The sequence below is a fragment of the Saccostrea echinata genome, unplaced genomic scaffold (genome assembly GCF_033153115.1).
Source record: "Saccostrea echinata isolate AGI-Se365-2 ecotype Australia unplaced genomic scaffold, CSIRO_AGI_Sech_v1 ptg000034l, whole genome shotgun sequence".
In the NCBI taxonomy this organism is placed as follows: Eukaryota; Metazoa; Mollusca; class Bivalvia; order Ostreida; family Ostreidae; genus Saccostrea; species Saccostrea echinata.
In genome coordinates, this window is record NW_026889783.1 from 1,448,124 (window position 1) to 1,474,352 (window position 26,229).

Below are 26,229 nucleotides of genomic sequence, written 5' to 3' on the forward strand. Positions count from 1 at the left end.
GATAAACTGTGAGTTCAGCATTTAATTCGGTTCGCAAGTATCGAAAATCAACCCGAGAATGCCGCCTCCGGTTGGAGGTGGCGAATTCCCAGTTTTCGTAATGGCGCCGGTACTGACGTTTTCCTGGCACGTAAAATATCAAATCGTAAAAAAAAGCCAGGAAACGTCAGATATTTCGGACTAGGGAGGAGGATCTGGTTCATTATTTGGGGAAAAACTTAGACTAAGGATACTTTTGAGCCAAGTTTGATTGAAAGTGGCCCACTGAATATAAAAATGGTAAAAGTTTACGACAACCATGCAGCCTCTTTCGATCAGAAAAGCTGGAGCCCTTAGCTCAAGTAAAAAGGACAATAAACTGTGTGCAAGAGAGAGGGATTTAGGAGCAAAAATAAAAGATCGATGTCAGCTAGATGAAATATCTAAATTCAATAGTTAGGGGGGGAGGGGGAGGGGTCAAGAGCCTCTACAACTTTTGTTGTCCGACATAGATAATTCAGTCTTTGTGTTATTGGCATATGTGTGGATCCAGGATTTTTTAATTAAAACGGGGGGGGGGGGGGGGGGGGGGGTCCATAGCCACTAACAAAATCTATCTCAGAATTTTATTGACATGCAATAAATCGTTTACATTTCCAAACCCGAAAAACCTATTTGGGGGTGGGTGGGTAGGTGGATGGGGCTATAGAACAAGTCGCTTTCCTTCACATGTATTAGTGACTCTTCTTACCATTTTACCAGGGGTCCATATTCCCTAGGGGGGTTCTGTGTTTTTTTTGGGGGGGGAGGGGGGAGGGGGCGTTTTTATCCTTACATTACTATACAGATTTGAAAACTGAAAATCCTGGGCAGGGGGGACCTCCTGACCCGCCTACCCTCCGGCTAGATTAGCGCATGATTGGTATTTTCTTACTATCAATTAACAAAATAAAATATTAATGGGTATTTTCAGTGCAATGAATATTAGTACTTTATAATCAAATTTGAGTCAACACTCATCACATTTATTTTTGAGGGGGAATGGGGGTCTTGATGAAAACTCTGAATTTATTTATTTAATATATATATATATATATATATATATATATATATATATATATATATATATATATATATATATATATATATATATATATTTATTTATTTATTTATTTATTTATTTTTTGGCCAGACATCGAACGTTTGATCTTGCCCTTTAACCTCTTTGCTCACCTTACAGTCAAACATTCTCACATAGAGTAACGCTAAGGTGAGTTAAAACAAACCTTAAGCTAGATATGCCATGTCTACAACGAAGGTCGAATATGTATTTTTTTTTTATAGTTGAGTACAATTAAATATATACGAATCATTTTCCCAATCATATATATTTATCTCTAATTTGCCTACAAAAGTCGTTTTCCCTTACTTCATACGAATAGATAAACAACAACCAAGTATGTGTTTTATTCACAATAAAATATTAGTTTTTGACATACAAAGGCAGTATTAAAAGATTAAACTTAAAACAATATTGAATTGACTGTCACAACAAAAGAGAGCGCTTTAATGTACTCCCAAAAGCTCAGATTCTTTCGTTATGTCGTGCAATGACCCTTTGTATACTAGTATAACACTCAAAATTTGAGAGATCGTTTATAATACCCTGTGTCGAAAATGCAAACGTGGAGAGAAAAAAAAAACATGGCGGATGTGATCAGTGACATATAGAAAATCGACTTAAAATTTATAAATTATATTAGCGAAATATTGGAACATATTCTCCTTAGAGAAGTGGACAGCTTTTTTTGTCTTCATCCACATGAAGGCAAAAACCTGTCCACTTCTCAACAGATCTGATAGTAATTAGAACAGTGCGCTATAGCTTGGTGCTTTGAGTACGAGGTTCCAATGATTGCAGATGAATATGTATATCCTGTTGTGATGTTTTCAAGAGTATTATATTTTCTTTATTTCTGATATTAATATTGTTTAGAGAATATTTAAGTTGTATTTGAACATGGAAAAATACGAAACTAACACTTTCTATAACAAAAAGTCAAATGGTCAAGGAGTGTGTGTTTGGGGGGGGGGGGGGGGATATCCCTTGTTCTTAAAGGTTCATCATGTCTTGAACATTTTTTTTAAATGCTTTAAGAATGTAAAAGTTCTGTAAGGTTTTACAAAAATTGTACATACTAATTTTTTTGCAAACATCATACATTTAATTTACATTAATTAGAAAAAAGTAAAATGCAATTTCATTATAAAGTCAACCAGCAAAAGGAGACGTGGAGAAAGCAGCTTCTAGCGATGTTCTCGGCTCCTGTTACATCATTTAGCACCTTGTCATGGTGGTCCCTGGCCGACAATAAAATAATAGACGGTATGTATTACAGTGCACAGAGCTAACACAAAACATCAAACTCGAGAGCCCTTGGCATTTACAAATGTCATCCTGTGGCATTACAATTAACCTGCATTTTTTTTTATTTTGGTCAGAACGATGGGTTTCTGGGGCTTATATATCAGTCTCGTTCACTTATGTATGCGACACAATTTAGAGACTGCCTATTCTCTTACGAGAAGTGGTAAGGCTTTCGCCTATATCCACGTATCTACTTCTCTAAAGAAGAAAAGATTGTGAGCCACATTTCCATTTCAACGACTCAGAATTTACATACAAAATTGTAAACCGAATTGTTGATATTTTTATGACGAAAGTAATGATCGATTTTAAATAAATTACTATATGTTGTAAGAGCTCTGTAATTGTTACTTTCTTTGATGCCTCCCCCTAGTAATTAAATTCAAAATTTACAACATGATACATATGCGCAATTGATTTTAGCAGAGAATCATGATTTTTCACACCATATTAACAGAACTAACGAAGTAGGAAAATAGAGTTTTACAAGATGAAGCTGGATATTGAGTTTTTTGAAATGATAGAATGGATTTAAAACAGAATTAATACTTTTGAAATATGACATTGTTCACAGTGACTAGTTATGCAGAAAAAAAATACATGTAATATCTAGATTGGACATGTGCCTTCGGCGGACATACGTTTTGATACGGCGATAAGTACTTAGGCCTGTACCAAATTACTGTACAAAGAATCAATGTTTCAAATATATATGTAGTCAAAGATTTAGAAAATTATTATTCTAGTATTATTCAATATGAAATATTGGGCAATAAGGATTTCACAATGACACTGAAACCCATACAAAACTTTAACTTAACAAAACTGATATGTGCAAGGTTACAAGAAACCTAAAAAAATTATGTTGATATTAAACCTATGTATAAATACAGTTAATATACACATATTTCTCTAATGTAGATATCAATATCGTCCTATAAAGTAAAAACGCCAATTCTTTGGTTCACATGTGAGGACTTCGTTAAACCGAAGGCCATTTTTTGTTCACCAAGGCCACTTTGTAGACTGTATAGTCAAGCATAAAAAACATCATTCCTTAGACGAGAGTCTTTTTCTCCACATGCGTCCGTTGAGAATAAGGTGACGGTTTTATATAAATATCCCTGTGAGAATTTCTGATTGTTTTGTTTTCAGACAATTGCTACATGACGGAGGATCAGGAATACTCTCTTGCTCCTATCGAGACTGCATGTCTTCCTCAGTGCCTGTCGCCACATTGATTTCCATTTCTTCTGGAGACCTGGCCAAGAAAAAGGAAGAAATTTAATAATTTTCCAGGAGGAAAGCTTATCTCATTTTCTGGTTACAATGAAAATAAAGATTTGCATCTAATCAGCTGATACTCCTTGACTTCATTAGATGTGCTGAAGGTCCTCTAATACCGGAACTCTCTTTAAGCTGATATATACATGTATCAGTTTTCTGTTCATGTATTAAAAATTAATCTTCTTTATATCAGATTGAGGAAGTCTCCGGCAAACAAAACTTGCTTTAGCTTTGTATTTTACTTCACACACACACACACACAAAAACACAAAAAACAAACAAACAAACAAAAACAAAACGAAAACAAAAAAGCCAAATGACATGAATTTATGCGGGTGGTCCATTCTTTCCGAAATTTAGAGTTTGTCTGGATTAGCAAGTATTCAGTTCCCATATTTCCATTACAGCTAGATGCAATTGTGCGAAAGTCATTAGATCATTAGACTGGTCAAGTTGAAATTAGGATAACATGGCCGTAGAAACCGGGGGGAGGGGGGCACGGGGGTCGTGCCCCCCAATAATTTTGGCGCATATATTTAGATTACTATAGTAAACATAGATACTATATGCTAGTGCCCCCTCAATAAAAACGTCCGATGACCTTTTTTTTTTTTTTTTTTTTTTTTTTTTTTTTGCTTGTTAGGAAATTTTTAGTAGTGCCCCCTCAACTGTCAACTGAATATGTATGGCTCCCCCCCCCCCAACTGAATTTACTTCCTACGGGCCTGGATAAAATTAACCTCATTGAATCAGGGTTAAAACAATTCTACATTTCATGCCAAGCAAGAACCTCTACGAAGTTTATAAATACAACTTTTTACTGAAATTATGATCTTATCTATATGACCTCAGGTAGAATCACTACACACCAACCCTTATGCGAAGTTTGAGGTTCTATTGTCTTGACAATATAAACTTGCAAATACAAATATCTGATGTTTAAAGTTTGAATTTTATGGATATGGCAAGTCCAGGAATAAGAATTTCGAAGCCTTCTGTTCTGTATTCAAATATACTTTTCAAAAAAAAAAGATGGGAAATTATATATATATATATATATATATATATATATATATATATATATATATATATATATATATATATATACCTTTGGGTTTTCTCCTGACCAGATCCAGCCTCTTTTTCCTGATGGTGATGACGATGTAATGACGTATGAGAGGAGTGTCGTCTGCTTTTGCTGGAGGAGTTTAGCGGAAGGTCCTGGTTTTCCTGCGGTCTGTCGCTGTTAACACTGGAGTACGCCGTTAAACCATGATGACTTGTATTTGATTTTGACTGCAAAATGAATTTGGTTAAAAATTATTTAGGTCCAATATATTACATGGTAGGATTTAATGCATTTATGTATTAAGAGAAACTTTTTAAAAGCATAATTGAATCCAACGAAGATATTGCAATATTTAATTGAAGTGTAAAGAGACCTTTTCTTCAGTATAACATATCGAGGAATCGCAATTGAATCGTCGCCCACAAATGTAGTAGAAGAAATGATTGTAGCGAATTAAGAAATGCTAAAAAGAATATTATAGAACACAGAATTTAAAACATGCCAATAATTCAAAACTGGTAGAAACTGCTCTGCTATCACCATTTAACAAAGAATCTATATATTAGAATGTACATCATTGACCTATAACTTTCGGGAGAAAAATGATTATTCCTTGTACCGCAAATCAAGAGAACATCAATAATTCAAGACATTTTTATTTAGAAGCTTGCGTTAGGCCTAAGATGCGGGTGCCCTATTGTAATCTCCTCTGATTCCGCTTGTCAATGTCTAGCTGTCCGTCCCTCAACACTTTATGTGACGCAATAACGTGAGTATATCTTAACTTACATGCTACATAGACGGAGGAGGATTAGAGGAAGATGACTTTGAGTCATGTAGTCAAAGGTCAAGGTCAATAGTTTAAATTATACCATTATCATTCACCATTGAAGACTTGTAACTTATTACATACTAGTAGATGGAGAATGGTAAAAGAAAAAAAAACACTCTGGTTTTGGTGGTGACTTGGTCAAAGATCAAGGTCAAAGCTCGATTGTTGATATAACCATTTTGATGCAATATTTGTTAAGTTACATATTTTGTATTTAGTCAGTGTATAGGTGGGAAATGGTCAGGGGGAACAATTCTAGATTATGGGATCAATTAGACAAAAGTCAAGGTCAACGGTCGAGATTATTGATGTGACCATTGTTAACCAATAACTTCAACAAATTGTAACCGATAGATTTCATATATAAATGGTTTGAGGAAGATATATCTAAAATATTGGGATCACTTGGTCAAAGATTATTGATATGACCATTGTGATGCAATTACTTGATTATTTTGCAATCATTAGTCTTAAAGTACAGATGGAGATTGACAAGGAATACATGCATTTAGATTTTAGAAACACTTGGTTAAAGTTGGATTGTTTAAGTGACCATTGTGACGCAATGTAATTTGGATTATAACTTTCCTTTCTTTTTTGTTACATAGATAAAGAACGGTTAGATGAAACATCTCTGGAATATAGGTCAAAACCAAGATGTCAATGTTTTTGAAAGTAACTGTTTTTAGAACATTTTCACTTCATAACTGAAAATTGTATGAGATTAGTACCAATGGTTTGCGTTCACATTCATGTACACACTTGGTGTGGTATCAAAGATAATTTCGTATCCACTACACTCCTAATGGATTCTGGGGCCACTAGTTCAAAGATCTTAGTTGAAAGGTCAAGATTACTGATATAAAAATACTATTGGGCCTTATATGACTTTGTTAGTTTTCTAGTTTCTATCGAAAAATTATCAGTCGTTATTGAATTTCGATACATTTGCAAACTCTTAAGATGAAATATTTTTTCTCGTCGTCGATGTCGGAACACGAAAGTGTGAGACATGAACTGACAGGCATACTGGCATACTGAAGGCCAGAATTCAATGACCTAGATCTAACACAAAGATGTGCGAAGATGAAATCGTCACTATACAATTTTTTTTCAACTTTAAAATAGAGTCCATAAACCCGATAAACAATGTGATGATAAAGATGATGATGCTGAAAGCACTGACTGACATAACCAAATTCCATGAAACATGGAAAAGCACTAAAACAATCCAGTAGAGATGAAACATTTATAAAATTAATAATCTAATAGTCCGCTTGATTCAGACGTTATCTGACCAAATTCAAAACTACTCTTCTATGCTATGTGAATATATTTTCCACAAAATAATGATATTGAAATACCAAAATCATATTAATATTGTTCACTATACCTCACATGGAGTGTAAATATTCTTTTTGATACTAGATACACTAAGACAAATTCGTAGCTGAAATTAACTCATAAAAAGTTTGTTTGTAAAATCATAAGGAAAAACATCGGATCATATATTACATCATATTGTTCACAATACCTCACATGAAGTGTTATACAGGTATTAATATTTATTTATGTAGATATATTTCAACAAAATATGGGCACGCCATATACGTAATGGAAACAAGCAAATTCAAAGTATTGTGGTCCCCCGCTTTTGGTGCCTTAGTGCTTGGGATGCAATTATTTATGGCATTTTGTAACTGTCTTTTTTTATGTGTCTTTTAAACTTCTAGTTGAAGGTCATGAAATCAATAATGATATACATTTCTGAAAGGTGTTGTCATAGGTAATGTAATGTAAAATATAAAAGCCCTATCCTCTCTCATTCAAAAGTTATTACAAATGTTCAAAAAAAAGCTGTAGGTTAAAATATAAGGTCAAGGTCACGGGGTCAAAAACCAAACTTCAAGGTTAAGGTCAAGGGATTAAAAATCATAGCACATTTGGAACATCTTGTCATAGGTAATGTACATGTCAAATATGAATGCCCTATCTTCTCTCCTTCAAAAGTTAGCAACAATGATATTTTTTTTAAATTACGTCATACTAGAAGCTCAAGGTTACGTGGTCAAATATCATTTGAGACACATTTGCACATTTGAAGCACATTTGAGACTTCTTGTCACAGGTAATGAACTTGCCAAATATGAACGCCATATCTTCTCTCATTCAAAAATTACAACCAATGTTAAAATTTTTGAAAACTAGGTCAAACTTCAAGGTCACAGGATAAAAAAATTTAGCATGGTCACAGGTAATGCGCATGTCAAACACGAATGCTGTAACTTCTCTCATTCAAAACTTATAAACAATGTTTAAATTTTTGAAAAGTGGGTCAATCTTCAAGGTCAAGGCCATGGGGTCAAACATCATAGCATATATGTGGGTATACCTGTGGAAAGGTCTTATCATAGGTAATGTGTACATGTGAAATATAAAAGACCCATCTCTTCTCATTCAAAAGTTATGACCAAGGTTAAAGTTTTTGTGACAGACGGACAGACTGACAGACGAATGAGATATAATGCCCCCTCGCTCTCGCAAAAGCGGGGGACAAATAACTCACAAAGATGTTTTTAAAAATTGTCATATACACTTTAAATTGAAATTTTGTGGAGGACAGAATATAATCAAAGACGATAGACTTTCTACCCAGTAGCATGCGCTCCATACACCAATCTTTCACACCTTATTAAGGAGGGATTCTTCTCATATTTATTGTATTAAAAAATTAATTAATTTTTCACAGATTCAAGAAAACAATATCACTAAGTGATGGTATCAATTAGATTAAATTTGACCGTTTTATTTTAGGAGCGAGTTCAGGTCATGTTTTTTATTATTTTTTTTTTTTATTTATTTATTTTTATTTATTTATTATTATTATTATTTTTTTTTGATATTAATAATCAAAAATTATTGTTGCCAATCTTGTGCTGCCTACTTCTACTACTTCTATTTCAAAAGATCAAGTTTTTTCTCTTTGCATAAAAAAGATACCCCATAGGGTCTATCAGATGATACTACCAAATTAAGAAAAATAATGTAACTAAAAAAGATTATGGCTAACCCAAATTTTATCTTTTTTTCCTCATTTTTTTTTTGGGGGGGGGAATATTTGTTATTTTTATATGCTTCGTATACTGTACGAGGGTTGTCCATAAATTTCGTGGACAGATGCTATAATTTAATTCTTAATAAAATCTGCACTGGCAAACGTATACGATAATATTTTACCATTTTTATCATATGTTCATGGACACACGCTACACTTTGTTTTTATTATGCCACATTACCAAGTGTTTGCAACAATATTTATGTATAGATCATAATTGATTTAATTTTTAAAATAAAAATAAATATACGATAATTTGATTTACGAGCGTCATCAATATAAACGTTTCGGATACACAGCTGCACAACCCAGTCAGACTTTGCGCTAGAATATAACAAATCAGAACACTAATTTAAAACTTAGGCATTTATATTGGATCGCAGTATCTGCGACTCTTAAATACAACGATTTTTACAAAAATATTGAGTTCAAACTATGAAACCAAACTAGTCTGACTTGGATTTTTATATCTTAGAACCATTGATTTTGACAAAAACGTCATTGTCCACGAACTTTATGGAAAACCCTCGTAGATTGCAAAATATACGCGAGGAATTAATTACCGCGTAATTTCGCGAGAAACACCACTCTAAATAAAATCACTCGCTTTTTTCTTGATCAACCGTCCACTCGCGAATTATTGTTCTTGCAAATTGTCGTTAGAGACATTTCGCGATAATAAGTACTCGCGAAAAATAAGGAATCTACAGTATTTAAAATTTTCTTATTTTCAAGTGTGGAGAAGTAGTCATGTAAAGATACAAAATGATACAAAGACAAAAGTTTTGACCGTTTAATAAGAGAGATTATTTTTCCTGAATTTTTGCTCAAATCTGTTATGATTCTGGAAACTTTCAAAAGCTAACAAGACTGTGGTTTGTTTGGAAAAACATATTTATTTCGTATATATATTTTAAAACTTAAGTCGATAATTACTAGTTTTTATTTCAGTTATTTCTGAAAAATGTTTAAGCCTTAGATTGTTCAAGTTAAAAATGCTAACTAAATTCATTGTATTGAAGATCTTTCCATACCCCGCCGCTCCGCCAAAAATATTGTCCCTGCTAGATTTCAAACTCAGTTTACCATTTCTATTTTAAGTTGTACAATTATGAGAGGAAAAAAAGATGATTTTTAAAATCCTTAACATCAAAACATAAAAGATATTTAACCAAAATATATTTTGAATATTTCATTTATTCTTATTCAGAAACCAGACAAGAATCCTTCCTTAAGCATAATGACAGTTGGGTATCCGAAAGCTTAGATATATATATATGTAAACACTAACATGCATACAGTTGACCTAAACCCTTACGTAATCGTGTTTGCTTACCCGTGTTATATTCTCTGTCTTGGCATTTACGACATAGATCTGCTTCAATACCAAACATTTTTATCTAATTTTTTATTTATAAAACAGGGAGAACATTTCAGCAAGTAACCGTATAAGAATTTCAAGTTTTGATTGCATTGATATTTATTCCTCTTGAGAAATCACGCTTCAATAGCTGCTGTTCTGTAACAGCGATAGTTAAAAGCGTGCTTTTGTGGCATTACTTAAAATTATCTTTATCCAGTATTCCTTAAATCTGTTATATTTGATGAATATAAATAAAATAATTTCTATAAAAGCGAAATTATCCTGTATTACACTATACTGCGAGAAATATTGCGCAATGCAAACTCAGCACCATAATTCTATCTTTTATTTTGGCGCTGGACATTTTAGGGAATTTTCTAAAGGTGTGAATGGACAAAAAGCGGGAAATTTAGTGTACGTTTTAGCGAAAGAAAATTCGGTTACCTGTTAAAACTCAATGGACATTTTTGCGGAATTCTTTCAGAGATTATTTTAATTTCTTTAGAGGCATTGATTAATGGTCAACAGATTAATAACTAAGTTTCATACTCCATTGGGTTTTCCATGGTAAAGATAGAAATATTCACTTGAATAAAACTAACAAATACAAACTAATATTCCTACAAGTAAAGTAGACATCACTGAACAGTATGGAACTAGAAAAGATATAGAAAGTCAAACGAATCGTGGTAAATTAGAATATCATTTTTGATGGGTTGCAGTATGATATTCTTTAGGTGCGCTTTGAAACACCAAAATGTCTTATCCGATTTGATAGTCTTAGCTATCAACTGTATTAAAATTAACTATATTCCTCTCAAAATCATACTTTTTCCTCTCGGTTGTGAGAATGGGACTGCAGACTTAGCCTGACTAACAGAAGAGATATATGTATAAGACCCCTATAGAGACCGAGAAGCACGCCCCAACTTATTTCTGGAAATGCTTCCTATGGGCCTGTGCATGTTTGACTTAACTCTCCCGCTAAAATATCCGCATCTTATTTTCTCTATATCTTCCTTTTTTTTCCCCTTTTTTTACTTTTTTTTGGGGGGGTGCTTAAACGTTAATATTTTCCCGCTAAAACGTCCTGTGAAATGTCCCATTCCGTTTTATTTTACACATGATATTTAACATCTAAATTAACAATACGAATAACATTATTCTTTCTTACGAAAAATGTCTGACAAGAATGGAATTTTACCAATTGCTTATGAAATAAAAGTAGTGTTGACGTTTTAAAGAGCATTTGTTTGATCTACCTAAGGTATACTTACAGATGAATGTCTTTGGCGACGTGACTGGTCAGCCAATCCGTAACAGAAGTAGTAGAAGACAGCAGCCACCAGAATAAAACTACCCACAGCACAGGATATCGGACCAAGCACTTTATAAAGGCTGAAATCACACACAAACCCTTTATATCCAGTATAATAGATAGGATACTTTAAAGAATTATTCTAAAAGCCACCCAAATACGGAAGCGTGTTAGTGCCACGTAATATTTTTTTTAAATTGGAAATTCCAACTTTAAAGTTGGTAATTCCAACTTCAATCTTGGCTTTTCCAACTTTAAAGTTGGCTTTCCATTAATCACCTGTAATCCTTTAATCTTGGCTTTTCCAACTTTAAAGTTAGAAATTCTAACTTTAAAGTTGTAAATTCTAACTTTAATCTTGGCTTTTCCAACTTTAAAGTTGGTAATTCCACTTTGAAGTTGGCTTTTCAAACTTCAACCTTGGCTTTTTTTTTAACTTTAAAGTTTGCTTTTTCAGCTTAAATCTTAGCTTCTCCAACGGCATCAAATGTACAAAATTTGAATATAACATCAAGAAGATTTTATACATTTTTGATTCAAGTCATATTGTTAACTTATAGACTACAAAGATTCTGAATTTCGGCCAATCAAATATAAAGCGGTCTTACAACCAGCATTAAAACATTTCCGTTTGGTACATAGGTCCAGATACAAATTACATTTGTCTAAGTAGATGGAAATCACATGTCTTGTGAATTATCCATCACTTGGTTTCCTTTAGGAATTCCAAATCAGTGAAGGATATACCGTCTCCTTTATTTTCTTTTTATTATAATTTAATCGATTTTTCTTTCATTTTTATCAGTTCATCAATAATTTTACAAAGGAATTAAAATAGAAATAATCATCACCCTTTCAAACAATATAAACACTATCTGTGTTTTGGCCTAATACTTAACACAAGCATCGTTCTCTATTTGGTATATATACTGTATATAAGCATTATCTTGAGTGTTAAATATTTATTAACCATTTATTAATAACCATATTTTAAAGTATCCTGTCATCAAATTAAATTTCTTTTCTTGTAAAAATTTATATTCTTTCATAATTTTGTTACTCCGCTTCTCTAGGTACTAGTAATATAAATGAATCATATTAAATAAATAACGAGTAAAATGTAGGCATTTTACTTTCGTTTTAAGAGTTCTCTATTGTTATTTTTATTATCCAGCTTTAACAGCCAGAGAAGAAATTAACATACACGAAATATATTCCAGAGAGACCTGTGTCATGTAAAAGTAACTTAATCAATTATATCAACGCGGGGGTGAAACTCAATTTGTGCGATAAAACGTCGGAGAATTCGGTCGTTAAATATAACTACAGATTTACATTGATTTTGTCAGTCTTTGTTTTATACTAGATTCTTTACTATGGTAAGGGGGGTATATGTTGTAGTCCCGTTTATAATCTGAAGGCACTGCTAGGCGCTAGTATAAACTCGGTTGTAATCAGGACCAATATCGCTCCATCTTTACATTCTAATGTGTATAATTAGAATGAAATCTATCATATTTCTACCGTCCCTATGTTAAAAGGCAATTATTACATATTATGCAAGATAATTTCAAATACAATGCTGATATTTTTGCAATAACGAGTGATAATTGCTATAAATTGAATTCATGTACCTCAATACACTATGATGACTTCGGGTTGAAGTGCAAGAGTCTGTTGTGCTCCGGAAGTCACGTGACTATATTTGAATTGTTTTGAACTGAGTACCATTCAAATTTCAGTTCAGTACTTTTTCATCATGTTATGTCAATAGTCATGTGTAAATTTCTTCAACGAAACCAACTGCCGAATCCTGCTTATTTTTTTTTAATCTAGCCTATGTTCACTGAAATTAGTACGACTTCCACATGTTCACGTAAGATAAGGAAGAACTCTATTAGAAAAATGGCAAATAATTTAAATTTAAGTCTTTGCTTGAGAAAAGCAGTCCGGGCACTTTCATCCGATGTAGCTCTACATCAATGTAATAAACCTCCGCTTCAGATTTTTAAACTCAAAAATGAACTTTTCGTCTAACTTCTTGTGTAAATAACAGAGTGCATTTGATCCAGAACACAGTAATAAAAAAAACCAAATAAGGAAAAAAGGCGATATTTTGAGAAAAAAAATTATTTATTCATTTCTTTATCTATTTACCCCCCCCCCCCGCCCCGTATGTTATTTATTTAACAGAAATCCGCTTTATTGAAAGGATTTTGAATGCCGTGAAAATTAGCAACATGTGCACTAATATTCAATATGAATTTATGTCTTTTTTTTACTCCAGAAAAAATATATCACCCAATCTAGAATAAGTTTCTTCTAGTTAAGGTCAAACGACACGTTCCTCAAAAATATGTTCTGTATCTCTTGGTATTATATAAAAAAAACTATTCATAATTGTCATTCTCGTGTGATTTCTTAATTGTTTTCAATATGTTTTTTTAAAAATATATACACCAAATATTGTAACATTGGCAATTCAAAAGATTACCCATAAGGATTATATAATAAATATCACCCTCCGGTACCTTGCCCAATGCCTGGTAAGGTACCTCTAATTTTTGTTAGGAAACTTGTTCAAGTAGCAATACTTCAATGACAATTCTTGGGAAAAATCATATATTTTCGAGGAACGTGTCGTCTGGCCTTAAATCTTGATAAATTTACTGATAGTTTTATAATGGTACATGTATTGGCTAGGCAAAATAATATGTACATAACTCACACTCTTTCAGATTGAGCAACTCGTTCATTTTCATCTTTTGTATCATCTAGGCCAAGGACGGTCAAGGTCAAACCTGGAGCAAGAAGTATAGCACCTACAAAAACCATGGCTAAAAGTCTTCTCATGGAGAAGCCGTGGGGCTGTATTCGATGGGTGCGGTCCCCGCGTGACTTGTGCCTATTGCGGACCACACTGGCATATACCGCGGGACGCATAGTGACAACGAGATATGTCCCGGCCCTGCTAATCCATCTTTTTTCTCTATCTGTCGTAGTTTCTGAAACGAAATTTTAAAAAAAAATCTTAAAAACATGACGATCTTCCTTTTTTCTATCTTCTTTTTTATCTGAAGTCAGGCTTGCTTGGAAGATTGGTTAATCGGCAAGGATAAGGATATATAAAAACTAAGGAAATTTACAATGAAATATTACAGTAGAACTAACAGTGCTATTACATTCGTGCTATCAACAAAAGAGTGAAATCGACCCACGCCAATCGGGCGATAACGGGGGAGTCATTCAAAGACGGAGGCTTACCATCAAGGACAAGTAAGTAGCCGTTACCCTGTCGTATCGATCTCAACCCAACTACATGGCCATACACATCGCTCGACCGCAATCAAACGGTTAAACCGTGATGTAGAAACTTTTAACGATTCTTGGCATGTAAAATCAACTGGTCGTGAAAGAGATCAGAAAACTAGGATTATATAACTACAAGCAGATATATTGGAAGTTCGGGACTGTGCCCTGGATGTTGGAGTGATCACTTACAATAGCAGCAGACGACTGACTGAAAAAATTCAAAGCGCTTCATCAAACTTTAAAGTGAGTGACTTCATGGTTATGAATAGAAGACGGAATTTGACGTCTCTGTAAAACAGGTTCAATCAATTGTAACTTAAAAAACCATATTGAAAACTGCAATCTTGACTGCGATTCAGTCCATACAGTGATGGCTGTTTTGTACCGTGTGAGTGGTCGTCTTAGAAATAAAGGGAAATTGTCTGCATCATTAGTTCTGTGATAATGATTACATGACAATCAGTCTCCGTCGAATTTTACTGCCAGCTACTAGAAAAAGAATGAATAGCCAGAATTCGGAAATGTAGATGTGACCTTTTTTTCTCGTTTTCTTAAGAACATGTATAATAGTTTCTTACTGTATCAAAACGCATATGTGATTACTGCGATAGTGTTTCAAAACCTACAAATTATGAACACTTATGTTGTACACAAAATCAAATATTATACTTTCATGTAAATTACTTGAATTTGATTCGTCGAGAAATACTTGTTAAAAACACTGTTAACCCTCTGAATGAGGAAACCATGCCCTCCAGAGCGATAGAACTTAGTGCTCAACAGTCAACATTGCTTGATGACGGGTGATATTAAAAAAAACACAAACACACAATAAAAAACAAACAAGGGGGGAAAATAGTGCTTGCGCGGAATCTATGTTCGCGCTTCACCTTTCTTATTTGTATTTGTATAATACATTCAGTATTGTATAAATATTGCATGTAGTTGAGTGTAACATTGAAAATTTTCACCCCAAAAAAAACATTGTCAACCGAGGCGAAACCGTGGTTGACAATGGTTTTCGAGGGGTGAAAATTTTCAATGTTACACTCAACTACATGCAATATTTATTATATTATACTGAATATTTTATACAAATACATATACATGTAACAGTGAACCTTGCGCGCATAAATTCTGCGAAATCACAATTTTTTTGAAATATCACCCGTCCTCAAGCAATGTTGACTGTTGCTATGCTGGAGGGCGAGGCTTCATTATTCAGCGGGAAATAGTGTTTTTTAACAAATGTTTCTCGACGAATCAGATTCAACTAATTTACATGAAAATATAATATAATAAATACTACATGTAGTTGAGGGTAACATTGAAAATTTTCATCCCAAGAAAACCATTGTCAACTGAGGCAAAAATAAATAGATAAATAAATAAGTAAATAAAACAGAAAATAGATCTTTAAGATTGATCGTTCGTGTGCCTAAAACAGACGGATTTACAAGCTGAAGTGACGATCATAAACAGTTACATTGATACAAACGATACAATAAAAGTGAAAAAATTTTCATGAAACAATCAAAAACATATCCTACTATTCCAACATTTCATAATCAAAGACCAATTTTTAGTAAATCAATAGCAACGTACATGTAACCCAGTAACAAGCAGTCTCATCACATTTAACAGCGATATGTTCCCTCCAGCCTTTATTTTCAGTTTTATTTTTGCTTTGCGACACATCAAACCCGTGAATGAAACACTAAAAACAACCTAATACAGATTCTTTATCATAATTATTTAAAGTTTTGGACAGGTTTACTTTGATTGAAAATCAAAAAATATATGGATTGAATAAAAAACTTGAAACGGAACAATGAAAACATAAAAATATTTTCTGATTTCCGGAAGGTATTTTGCAGCCAAATATCTCTGTGCCTCGTACTTACGCACACTGACTTTTAGTAAAATACTGAGCTCGAAATTTCCTGTACATATGGTTCTTAAATGACATATTATACAATATACATAGTACAAATGTCTATAATAAGGTTGATAGGTCAATAACTAACTCCAAGTGATCAATATTGTGAGCGCATTTTATTTCCAAAAACGCTTGAAAATTGCAGTAGAACAAAAGCAGTCGCTCTGATAAAAACAGATTTTGATGAAACTGGATTTTATAAAGTTTATAATTAATTAAATAAACTTATTTTAAAAACTTTTCAGTCAGCACAATTTTAATTGGGTAGGTCGTGTTAGGCGAAACAAAGATTTTTTTTTTATTTTGGCCTTATGTAAATTTATATAAATATAATTTCACAAAATTATGAAGTTGGTGAGATTTTAGAACTATGTGAATTTAAGATTTAGTCGTAAGATCTTTTGTAAAACACGGCGGCGAACACCATTCATTTTGTTAAAATATGACCTAATTTTAGCTTTAAAAGTTGGAGATATAGTATTATATACGGGTAGATAAAATCTTGAGTTTATCAATGGAATATGTCACATATTTACATTATTTAAAAGAGTATATATATATATTGTCTGAGTAATACCGGTATAACAAACCATGAACCCTTAGTTTGAGATGTTTCGGACAATGCTTGATTTGTAGGATGATTGTAGGCTGATTTTAGGATGATTGTAGGATGATTTGTAGGATGATTACCCAATTATACTATATCATGATTACTCTACTTTTATTAAGAAAATTCATCAAAAAAGAAAAAAAAAAGATCCGTTAATGGTGTACCTCTAGAAATAAACCTACAATCGAATGATCATTAAAAATACATGACAACATGCAGTTTTCTACTTGTGTAGAACAGATGATGTTGCCAAACTTTCATTAATGTAGTGAAGAATAATGGATCAGAATATCAATGCATTGAAAGTCCACTATTATGTCGAACAACATAAACAGAAAGCCAAACCATTTCAAGGTATTCATTATCAATTTACTTAAATAATGTATAATCTTATTCAATATTTTTTGAAAAGATGAAAATGAAATTACATGCCTTGTCAAACGTTGACCAGACAATATCAACGAGTCTATCTTGACTATCAGAAGTTTTTAGTATTCCTGTGTAGTGTACTTTAAATGCCACGTGACTGTTGTTTCGATTTCCATGTTCTCACAAATACATGAGTGTGTTTTGAACTTCCACTGCCGTAATTGCAACATCATTAGAATTATATATTTACAGTACCCTGTCTATATAAATCTTTCACAGGAACTACCTTGTTTTTAATTAATAATTTAATCTCTCTCTTTTCCTGATAACCCATTCACATTGAAAATAAAAAATAATTTTCAAAGCAACCAGAGTCAACAATATCAAGTACGCAACATATAAAATTGTTGCAAAACTCTACGAATTTGTGCTTTATCGAATTTCAAAATTAAAACACATTGTAAATAACATCATGTACATACGGCTACTCCTGAAAAATTAATCGTGTTATCATTACATCATGTTCATAAGGTATTCCTGAAAATTTAAACAAGTTATCAGTAACATCATGTTCATTTCTATGTATATTGTCATGTTGAATTTACCGGATGGCAGTAAATTCAAAATTTACAACATGACAATATGTATATGGGTATTCCTAAAAATAAATTTAAATTCATTTAAATTTTATTCATTTATTTGAATACCTGGTTTAGATGCTATATTGATTCAAAATTATAAAACAGTAATTCCATGCTCTATAATATTTCTTTACACGCAGTATTGATAATGATATACAGACTGTGGTAGCCAAAACATTTTTAATGTACAAAAGAGGAAACATGCAGATAATTTAAAACAAATCCCGTAGTTGATGTAACCTAGAAATATTTTAAAATTGTGGGAGAAAGATATTAAGTTGTACATTTTTTTTGGTTGTGTCTCATATTCCTTTGAGGCAGGATGCCAATATTTTATATGTTAATTGTAACTGTGCATGTTGTTTTATTTGTAATACTTGGCATGTGACTCTTAAATAAACAATTACGTACTTACTAATTACTTGTCAATTTATTAAGATAAATGGAGACTGAATAATTTCCAGTTCATATAATACTCATCTAAGATAACCTATCAGTAAGTTAATAGAGTTATGATAGGAGACTTTTAACAGACATGTTTAAAGGGCTTCGCTGAAAATAATACCTGTCTCATTAAAAATGTTTTGAAATACCTTACATATATACATATTCCAACTGTCCAAATGTTACTTCAAATACTAGTAGTCCACTTGCTTTTTCATATACAATGATTTTCTTCCTCAAATTAACAAGAGTAATTAACTTTTCCTGACTTTCATATTCCTTCTTACCAAAAGTGAACGAGGAAATGACCTTCAAATTCATTTCAAAAGGGATATTAAAGAAAATTATATCAATACAAATATAGATTATGTATTGTCGTGCATCGGCAAAAGAAGTGATGTATATCAGCTCCTGAAACCTGACATCAATTTAGCAATCATTTCTTTTAATCTGAAATGTGGACATAGAATTTCGGTAAAACAGTGTATCACGCAATTGCCTTGTACAGCTTAATATGAAGAGCTTTGCATTAGCGGATTGCACGACATTGTGACAAGTTTTTGTGACAATCTGTATTAGAGGGATGTTATACAACAACTGGCACAAATCCAGGGAGTATTTCAGGATCGATATAGCCTAGCAAAAAATCTTTTTTTCAAAAAAGGGAAGTGTTAGCAAGCTTTTGCTTTCAGCTGGTATTGTAACAAGGTGCTAATTGTGCGTTATGCGCGTCATTTTGAATACAGCTCCTTTGCAGTAAAAGAGACGTACTGCATTCACAAACAAATATCTTTGGTCTGCGAAACCTAAACCTGTGAACTCTTTGATAATAGTTATGTCAGCATTGTGTTTTATGGAAAATAAATTTGTTTAGTAACATAAATCATTTTTTTTGTAATTAATGAATTATACTGAAGACTATATTTGTTTTTACAAACGGATACAAATAGTTAGCACAAATGATCAAGATATTTATTATATTTACATCAAATTAATGATTAAATAAGATAGCTCGTTGTATTGAGATCTACAACATAGTTGAAAAAAATATTTGCATATATGAATTTGTTGGTGCACCGATATTTTGAAGAACTAAAGAACTTTATCATCATTGGTGTTAATTCGTTCAACCTGAAAAATAATGCATGCATGATGGCTAAAACTTAAATAAAGTGGAGATATAACATTCCTTTCAAAGACTTTTAAACTACTAATGCCTTATTGTTGATATTGAGCATACTGTAATTTATAGAGGACCACAATCAACTATTCGTAAAATATGCAAAATTTTAAACTATAATATCACATCCATCTGTAACTAACCTTTTATAAAATAAAGACTTTTAATTGCAGTATAGATTATTAAAAAAAACTGGCATTCTTTGAAAAACCTCTCAGTTAAGCACCATTGTCATTTAACTATAGCATTTACAGTGTTGAGAGAAGAGACGCGTTTTCTACATAAAGTCAAGGCGGTAATGCAATTAGTCTTAACGTCATGAACAGCTATTAGCATCGTGTAATTTCATCCAACAATATTCGCTTGACATTTAGAATTAGTGCGTTTGTTCCTATATATGTACAATTTAATAGTAACGATGTTCTGGCGTTTTATTCTGAACATGTATCAGCATTGATGTTTAAAGTTGGTTCTTGGTTGCTGCCATTCTTCTTCTAGAACGAACAGCTTTGATAATCACTCATTGAATTCTGAATATCAATAGAGATTACTAATACAAAAAGTTAACCAAATGAGTCTTAATTTGTTTTCTCAGGAAAATGAAATCTTTTGAAGAATACTTCTTTTACACTTATATTGGTTTTCTAGTTTCTCCAGCAATTGTAACCACCAACCCCCGCAACTAGAAAATCAAGGCACATTCAAAAGTTGTACTTTTGCAGAATTATTATAAAACCTGACATAAATTTTCAGCTAACATCTGAAGCAATTCTTACAAGAAGTGCATTGGTGCAAGGGGAAAATTGGTGCATTTTCATCAAACACATACATTATTATGTACCTTAAACCACAGGCCTTTAGATCGCTTTAATCCGACTTAAAAAAAATTAAGGTGTTAAAAAAATAACTTTTTTATACACCTCAATTTTTAAAAGTCGGAATTAACAACCCAAAAGTCTGTGCCTCAAACACATGTTTTTACCCTTGAAATAAAACTATGCCATTTTTTTAGCATAGCTCCAAAGAAACACATTTTTTTAAACGGATTACAGAAACGTTTCTTTCAAAATTGTTAGATATAAATGTAAATTCTTTTCCCCACAAATTTCGTGCAAAAGGTGAAGCGTCCGAATAATTGGTATCCGGACTATCGAGACTTTTCTGTAAATTAATAACGGTCGATGATGATCAGGATATTTTTAGTTGGTGCCCATTCCGATCCAAAGAACAAAGAGTTTGTAGAAGGGTGAGAGGGCTAGTTTTGCACATCTTCCCCTTGTTTGAGCCATAAAATCAGTTCGAGAAAGATAACACCAAGACCTTAATATCAACCAAATGCAATTAAAATGAAAAGTGAAGCTCTGATTAAAAAGCTTTCCCTTTTTAGGAACAACCTTAAATTGACGTGTACAAATTCTATGCTAGAAGTACATGTGTATTTCTAGCATTCTTTTTCCAATAAAACACATATTAATTTAATCGTTACACATGACACATAATTTAAACATACTAAAATGGTAAAACTCGTGGATTATATATATGTTTAAACAATATCTGGAAACTACTGTAAGATAGATCTTTTTCTCACAAGTAAATCAGGAATCATAATATGTTCTTCAAATTACTTTGTTGTCCTTCTCAACATTTCTAAGTTTTAAAAATATCGATTAAAATTTATAAAATGCCATTCTACAATACTAGTATTTTAATGTTAATATTGCTGAAATCTTGCTGAAGAGCATGTACTTCTGAAACAAATGTTAGGTCCATGATTGTGCACACGTAATCTGATTACAGCTTGCATGATAGTAAGAAGGGGTAGGGAAAATCAATGTTGTAGAAAGGTGTATAATTTCTGCAACACGTTTTTTTCCAGAGAGAAGCTTTAGCATGAAGGAGACAATACAGTTCAACCCTTCCCGAATTTTCACGTTTTTCAAGAAAGAACATTTCTCTTAATTATGAAAATATAGAATTGCTTTTAAATAATTGCTTTTTAAAAAAAAGTGTAAATTTCAATAATGGCAGTTTTCTTTTTTAAAACTTCTGTTCATTCATATAAATTTTTACTTCAATTACAATACAAGTATTCAAAAAAAGAGAGAGAGAGAGAGAGAGAGAAACAATTTCAGCGTAGCCTTCGGCGCAAATTTGATAGAAATCACCTTTGAACTTGACAATTTTTTTTCTTGGAAATGATAGTTCTTAATCTCAGTGACAGTTATCTCTCTTATCAGAGGGTCAGTGAACCTTAAGATTAAAAAATCTTGTAAAATTGTTTAATATATTACATCACCAGTAAATTATCTGGCTTGCATTGAACGGCATTTTGACCAATGAAATAAAGAAAAGGTTGCACATCAAATCACAAAAGAAAGTGCATAGTTTTGTTTGTTTGTTTTTAACGCCATATCGATAATTTTTCACTTTATGGAGACGCCACCACCTGCCGCTCAGTGTCATTGAGCAGTAAGGAATTTTTTTCGTGCCAACATTTACTGCGACACGGGACCTCGGTTTATACGGTCTCATCCGAAGGACCGGTTTCCACGTTCCGCGACGTATAGAACCCGAACTCGCGCCGTATAAAACAAGTCCTTACATCGTAACTGTACATCAAACGCTCAAACCAATGCGCCACGAGGGCGAAGGAAGTGCATGGTCTGAAGATTGTATTTAACACTTAAACTTTGTTCCGAAGAACTCTACACAACGAATACAGTGATACTCGAATATATGTATTTTAAAAATCTAGAATTGAAAAGTTGTCTAAGATGGACGACCGGTTACGGTAGCCTAGTTGTAGGGCGCTCGCTTCGGGATCGGGAGGCCCGGGTTCGATTATCTTTCGCCGCGCCGCGTCAAACCTAAGACGTAAACAGAAGTAGTGAATGTTCCTTTTCTGAGCGCCCGGCATTAGAAGTGAACTAGAAGTGAAAGTCACGGGTCTTTCGGATGATACCTTAAAAATCGAGGTCCCGTGTCATGGTAAGCAGTTGCTCAATGGCCCTGAGTGCCGAGTATAGTTCTAAATTTGAAGCTCTTCACCAGCATACGGTGATATCTCTGTATGAGTGAAAAATTCTCGAAGGGGACGTTAAATAACATACCATCAGTCAATCAATCTAAGATAGACGAACTTCGTTATATATATATATATATATATATACATATATATATATATATATATATATATATATATATATATATAAATATATATATATATATATATATATATATATATATATATATATATATATATATATATATATATTCCTTGTCTTTCGAAATTTTGTAAAATAGGATTTCCAAAAAGTATGTTCTTGAGCATTATTTCTTGAGGCAAACATAAAATGAACGTGGAAAATGGTCAGAATGAATCGACATATGGGGAGTAGTGGGATACAGAATACTTAAGGTCGCTCAATACCAGAAAAAATAGAACACAAGGATTGTGATTTCAAAACACTAATTATCAATAACGAGAACATTCTCTAGATATTTTACATACGGGATTCTAATATTTCTTTAATTACTTCACAACAGACCAAAAGCAGCAGATTGAAAATGAAAGCGATGATGAATTGAAAATTTCAATGTTAGCCCGCACCAATCACAAATTAGACCAAAATGAACCTGGAGGAACCACACAATGAAGATTATTCCGAATGTCAGTTAAGAGTTTTGTAATGATATACTAGGCCTTGCATTAAAATATGACTAGTTAATTTAAATTTTGTATGACATCATAGGTAATTCACAAACGGAAGAAGTAACAGGCTTCCCTATTAATGATAGGACTTCTAGTCGCCATTCTATCCGTGTCCTCCGGTCCAGAAGTCTGAGAACGACGGAACTAGGACTGTATATCCTTGAAAAGTCTTCCTAGACTCGGTGTAGTGGTGTCTTTTACAGATATCGATCTTACTGATGACAAATGTGATCATTCTGAGGTTGTTAGACAAGACAGATAGGAAACAGCAGAACAGCCCGTTATTCCCTGACTATTAATCTGCTTTTCAAGAAGAACAAAAAATGGTATTTGGGAAACCAAGCGTCAACAATTTGATAGCCTTTATCTTAACAAATGTCGTGAGCTGTGATGGTCGTTTTCTTTACTTTGCCAATATGAGTTCTATCTATCATTATAACTGTGCACTAGACGCCCCCAAATGTCTTTCACTTAATCAACATAAAAAGAATACAACACAAAGAGCAAACAGTTTGCTTTTTTTCTGTTGAATCCACATATTTGTATTATATTTCATATAGCAAAATCTGCACAGTTAATCACTTTAAAGGCATATAAATCTGATTCTACACATAGCCAGAACTTCAATCTATGTCCATGTTTAAAAGAATCGGTCCTTACGACGATTGAATTTTGTGTTCCAAATCCTAGTCCATAAGGTATATGATTTATAATTTTGTTCTATACCCTAATCCTTGTATTCTTGGGTAAATTACCTTTTTTTTTTTTTAAATTATTTTATTTATTTATTTATATGTTTATTCATTTATTTTTTATTTTTATTTATTTATTTATTTATTTAGGTTAATGAGTTGAAAAAATATAACTGATGTTTTAATTTTCAATTCCTCAAACAGGAAAGAACAGAGAGTGTTTACTAATAGCAAAATGTTTTGCAAACGGAGCTGAAACTAATTTTATGTATTTTCGGTATTTCAGAATATCCCTAATAACTAATAGGAAATGAAAAATTAAGTTACTCCGGCTATCTGTGTTTCATTACGTTACCAAAACCTTCCAAGTTAAATTTGACTATTGCATTTAAGTGCAATCGATCCACAAAATCGTATAAAATTTACAAAGATTGCAGAATACCTTTTCGTTACAGAAAAAGTCACTTTGCAATAAGTAAAGCTTATTAAATGTGAAAGTTAAAGTAAGACGCTTGTTTCCATCGCCAGTGTGGTCGATAGAAAGTCCATTTCATAAACACATTAAAAAAACAACCTAACTATCGGTATATGTGAAGAATTTGACCTAATTAATTGTCACGTACGCGAACCTTACAAGGAGCAATGGTTGCCGAGGCTGAGTTAATTACACCGTTCGTTTCTTTATGAGACCATGATATTCGTCGATAGACCAAGCAATATCTGTACACAAAGACAAGAATGACAGAAGTTTTTCATCGATCTCAAGATATAAAGATAAAATTAATCAATTAACAAGAATTATATGCGTATCAACTCAAATAACCCTCACTAAAACACCTACCTGCCTACTGGTAATTAAGAATTCACTTTTCCTTTTTTTAAATAATATATTTTTCGTCTCACTGCATTTCAAACCGTTTATCCATCGATTGTGTTGCCGAATGCATCAATAATTCCAGAACAGCAAATGAACAGCAAGATGAACAAAAACAAATCATATCAATATTGAACTAGATACATTGTATTAATGTGTTCAATCAATATAGATAACATACCTTATGGAGGACCCAAAGACACTGGACAGTAACATCTGGACGGGGGACTACGCTCCTCCTCAATCAATATATGGCGAAAGCTTCCAACGCTCGTTGCTCCTGATTTGTTCTGAGATAAATTTCTATATATTAGGTAGGAATTGTCAGTAGTTAAGACTTTTGTTTGGGATTCTGTGGTTTCTGTATTCTCGAGCGTCTATTGTGTAGTACCATTCAAGGGAGAAGAATAATTATGGTACGCTCTACCTATTGCTCCGTGTATAGGTATCAGGCGACAAGTGAGAGTATCGACCCGGCTGACAGTGTGTTTATACTTCGTATTAATAATCAGAACGTCGATATGAAGCCTATCAATTTTCAGGGTGACAGATGAAGCAAAAGGACATCGTGTTTGAAACTGACCAATTAAATCTGAAATTAGTCTAATGACTCATGGAATATTATTTTTCACGACAATGTTTAAAGAAATCTCTCAGATTTATATTAAGGAGAAATTTCTCTTTCAGTGAAAGACGAGAGAGAGAGAGAGGGATTATACATTTTTCCAGACATCCAGAAATACTAGTAACCATTGTTCAAAGACTGATTATTTCATCACAGATCAAAAATAAGCCCTTGGTCCAAGGATCCTTTGAGACAAATTTTATAAAGATTGGCCAAGAGGTTCTTGAGATATGGCTCAAATTCCAAAATGTTTACGCACGCCATGCCATAGCATTAGCTTTTGCGCCTTCGGCTCAGAAGAACAAACAAGTACAAAATAAGATTTTATACAAATTGTATATGAATTCAATGTATTTTTTTTTTAACTTTAATTTTCAAGTTAACATTTTGATATGTATTCATTCGGTGCTAATATTAAAAGTTTTAGTCGATTACACATG

At 32.7% G+C, this 26,229-nt stretch overlaps 1 protein-coding gene across 1 annotated transcript; it reads right to left on the minus strand.

The window, feature by feature from the left end:
• Window positions 1-1,439: 1,439 nt before the first annotated feature.
• On the minus strand, window positions 1,440-25,644 carry LOC133199354 (uncharacterized). Its single transcript, XM_061335163.1, has 5 exons — window positions 25,346-25,644; window positions 14,120-14,396; window positions 11,351-11,471; window positions 4,803-4,990; window positions 1,440-3,668 (listed from the first exon to the last, which is right to left on the minus strand). The coding sequence occupies exons 2-5, from the start codon at window positions 14,332-14,334 to the stop codon at window positions 3,605-3,607; spliced, it is 588 nt and encodes a 195-aa protein (XP_061191147.1). The 5' UTR covers window positions 14,335-14,396; window positions 25,346-25,644; the 3' UTR covers window positions 1,440-3,604.
• Between the last annotated feature and the right edge of the window lie 585 nt (window positions 25,645-26,229).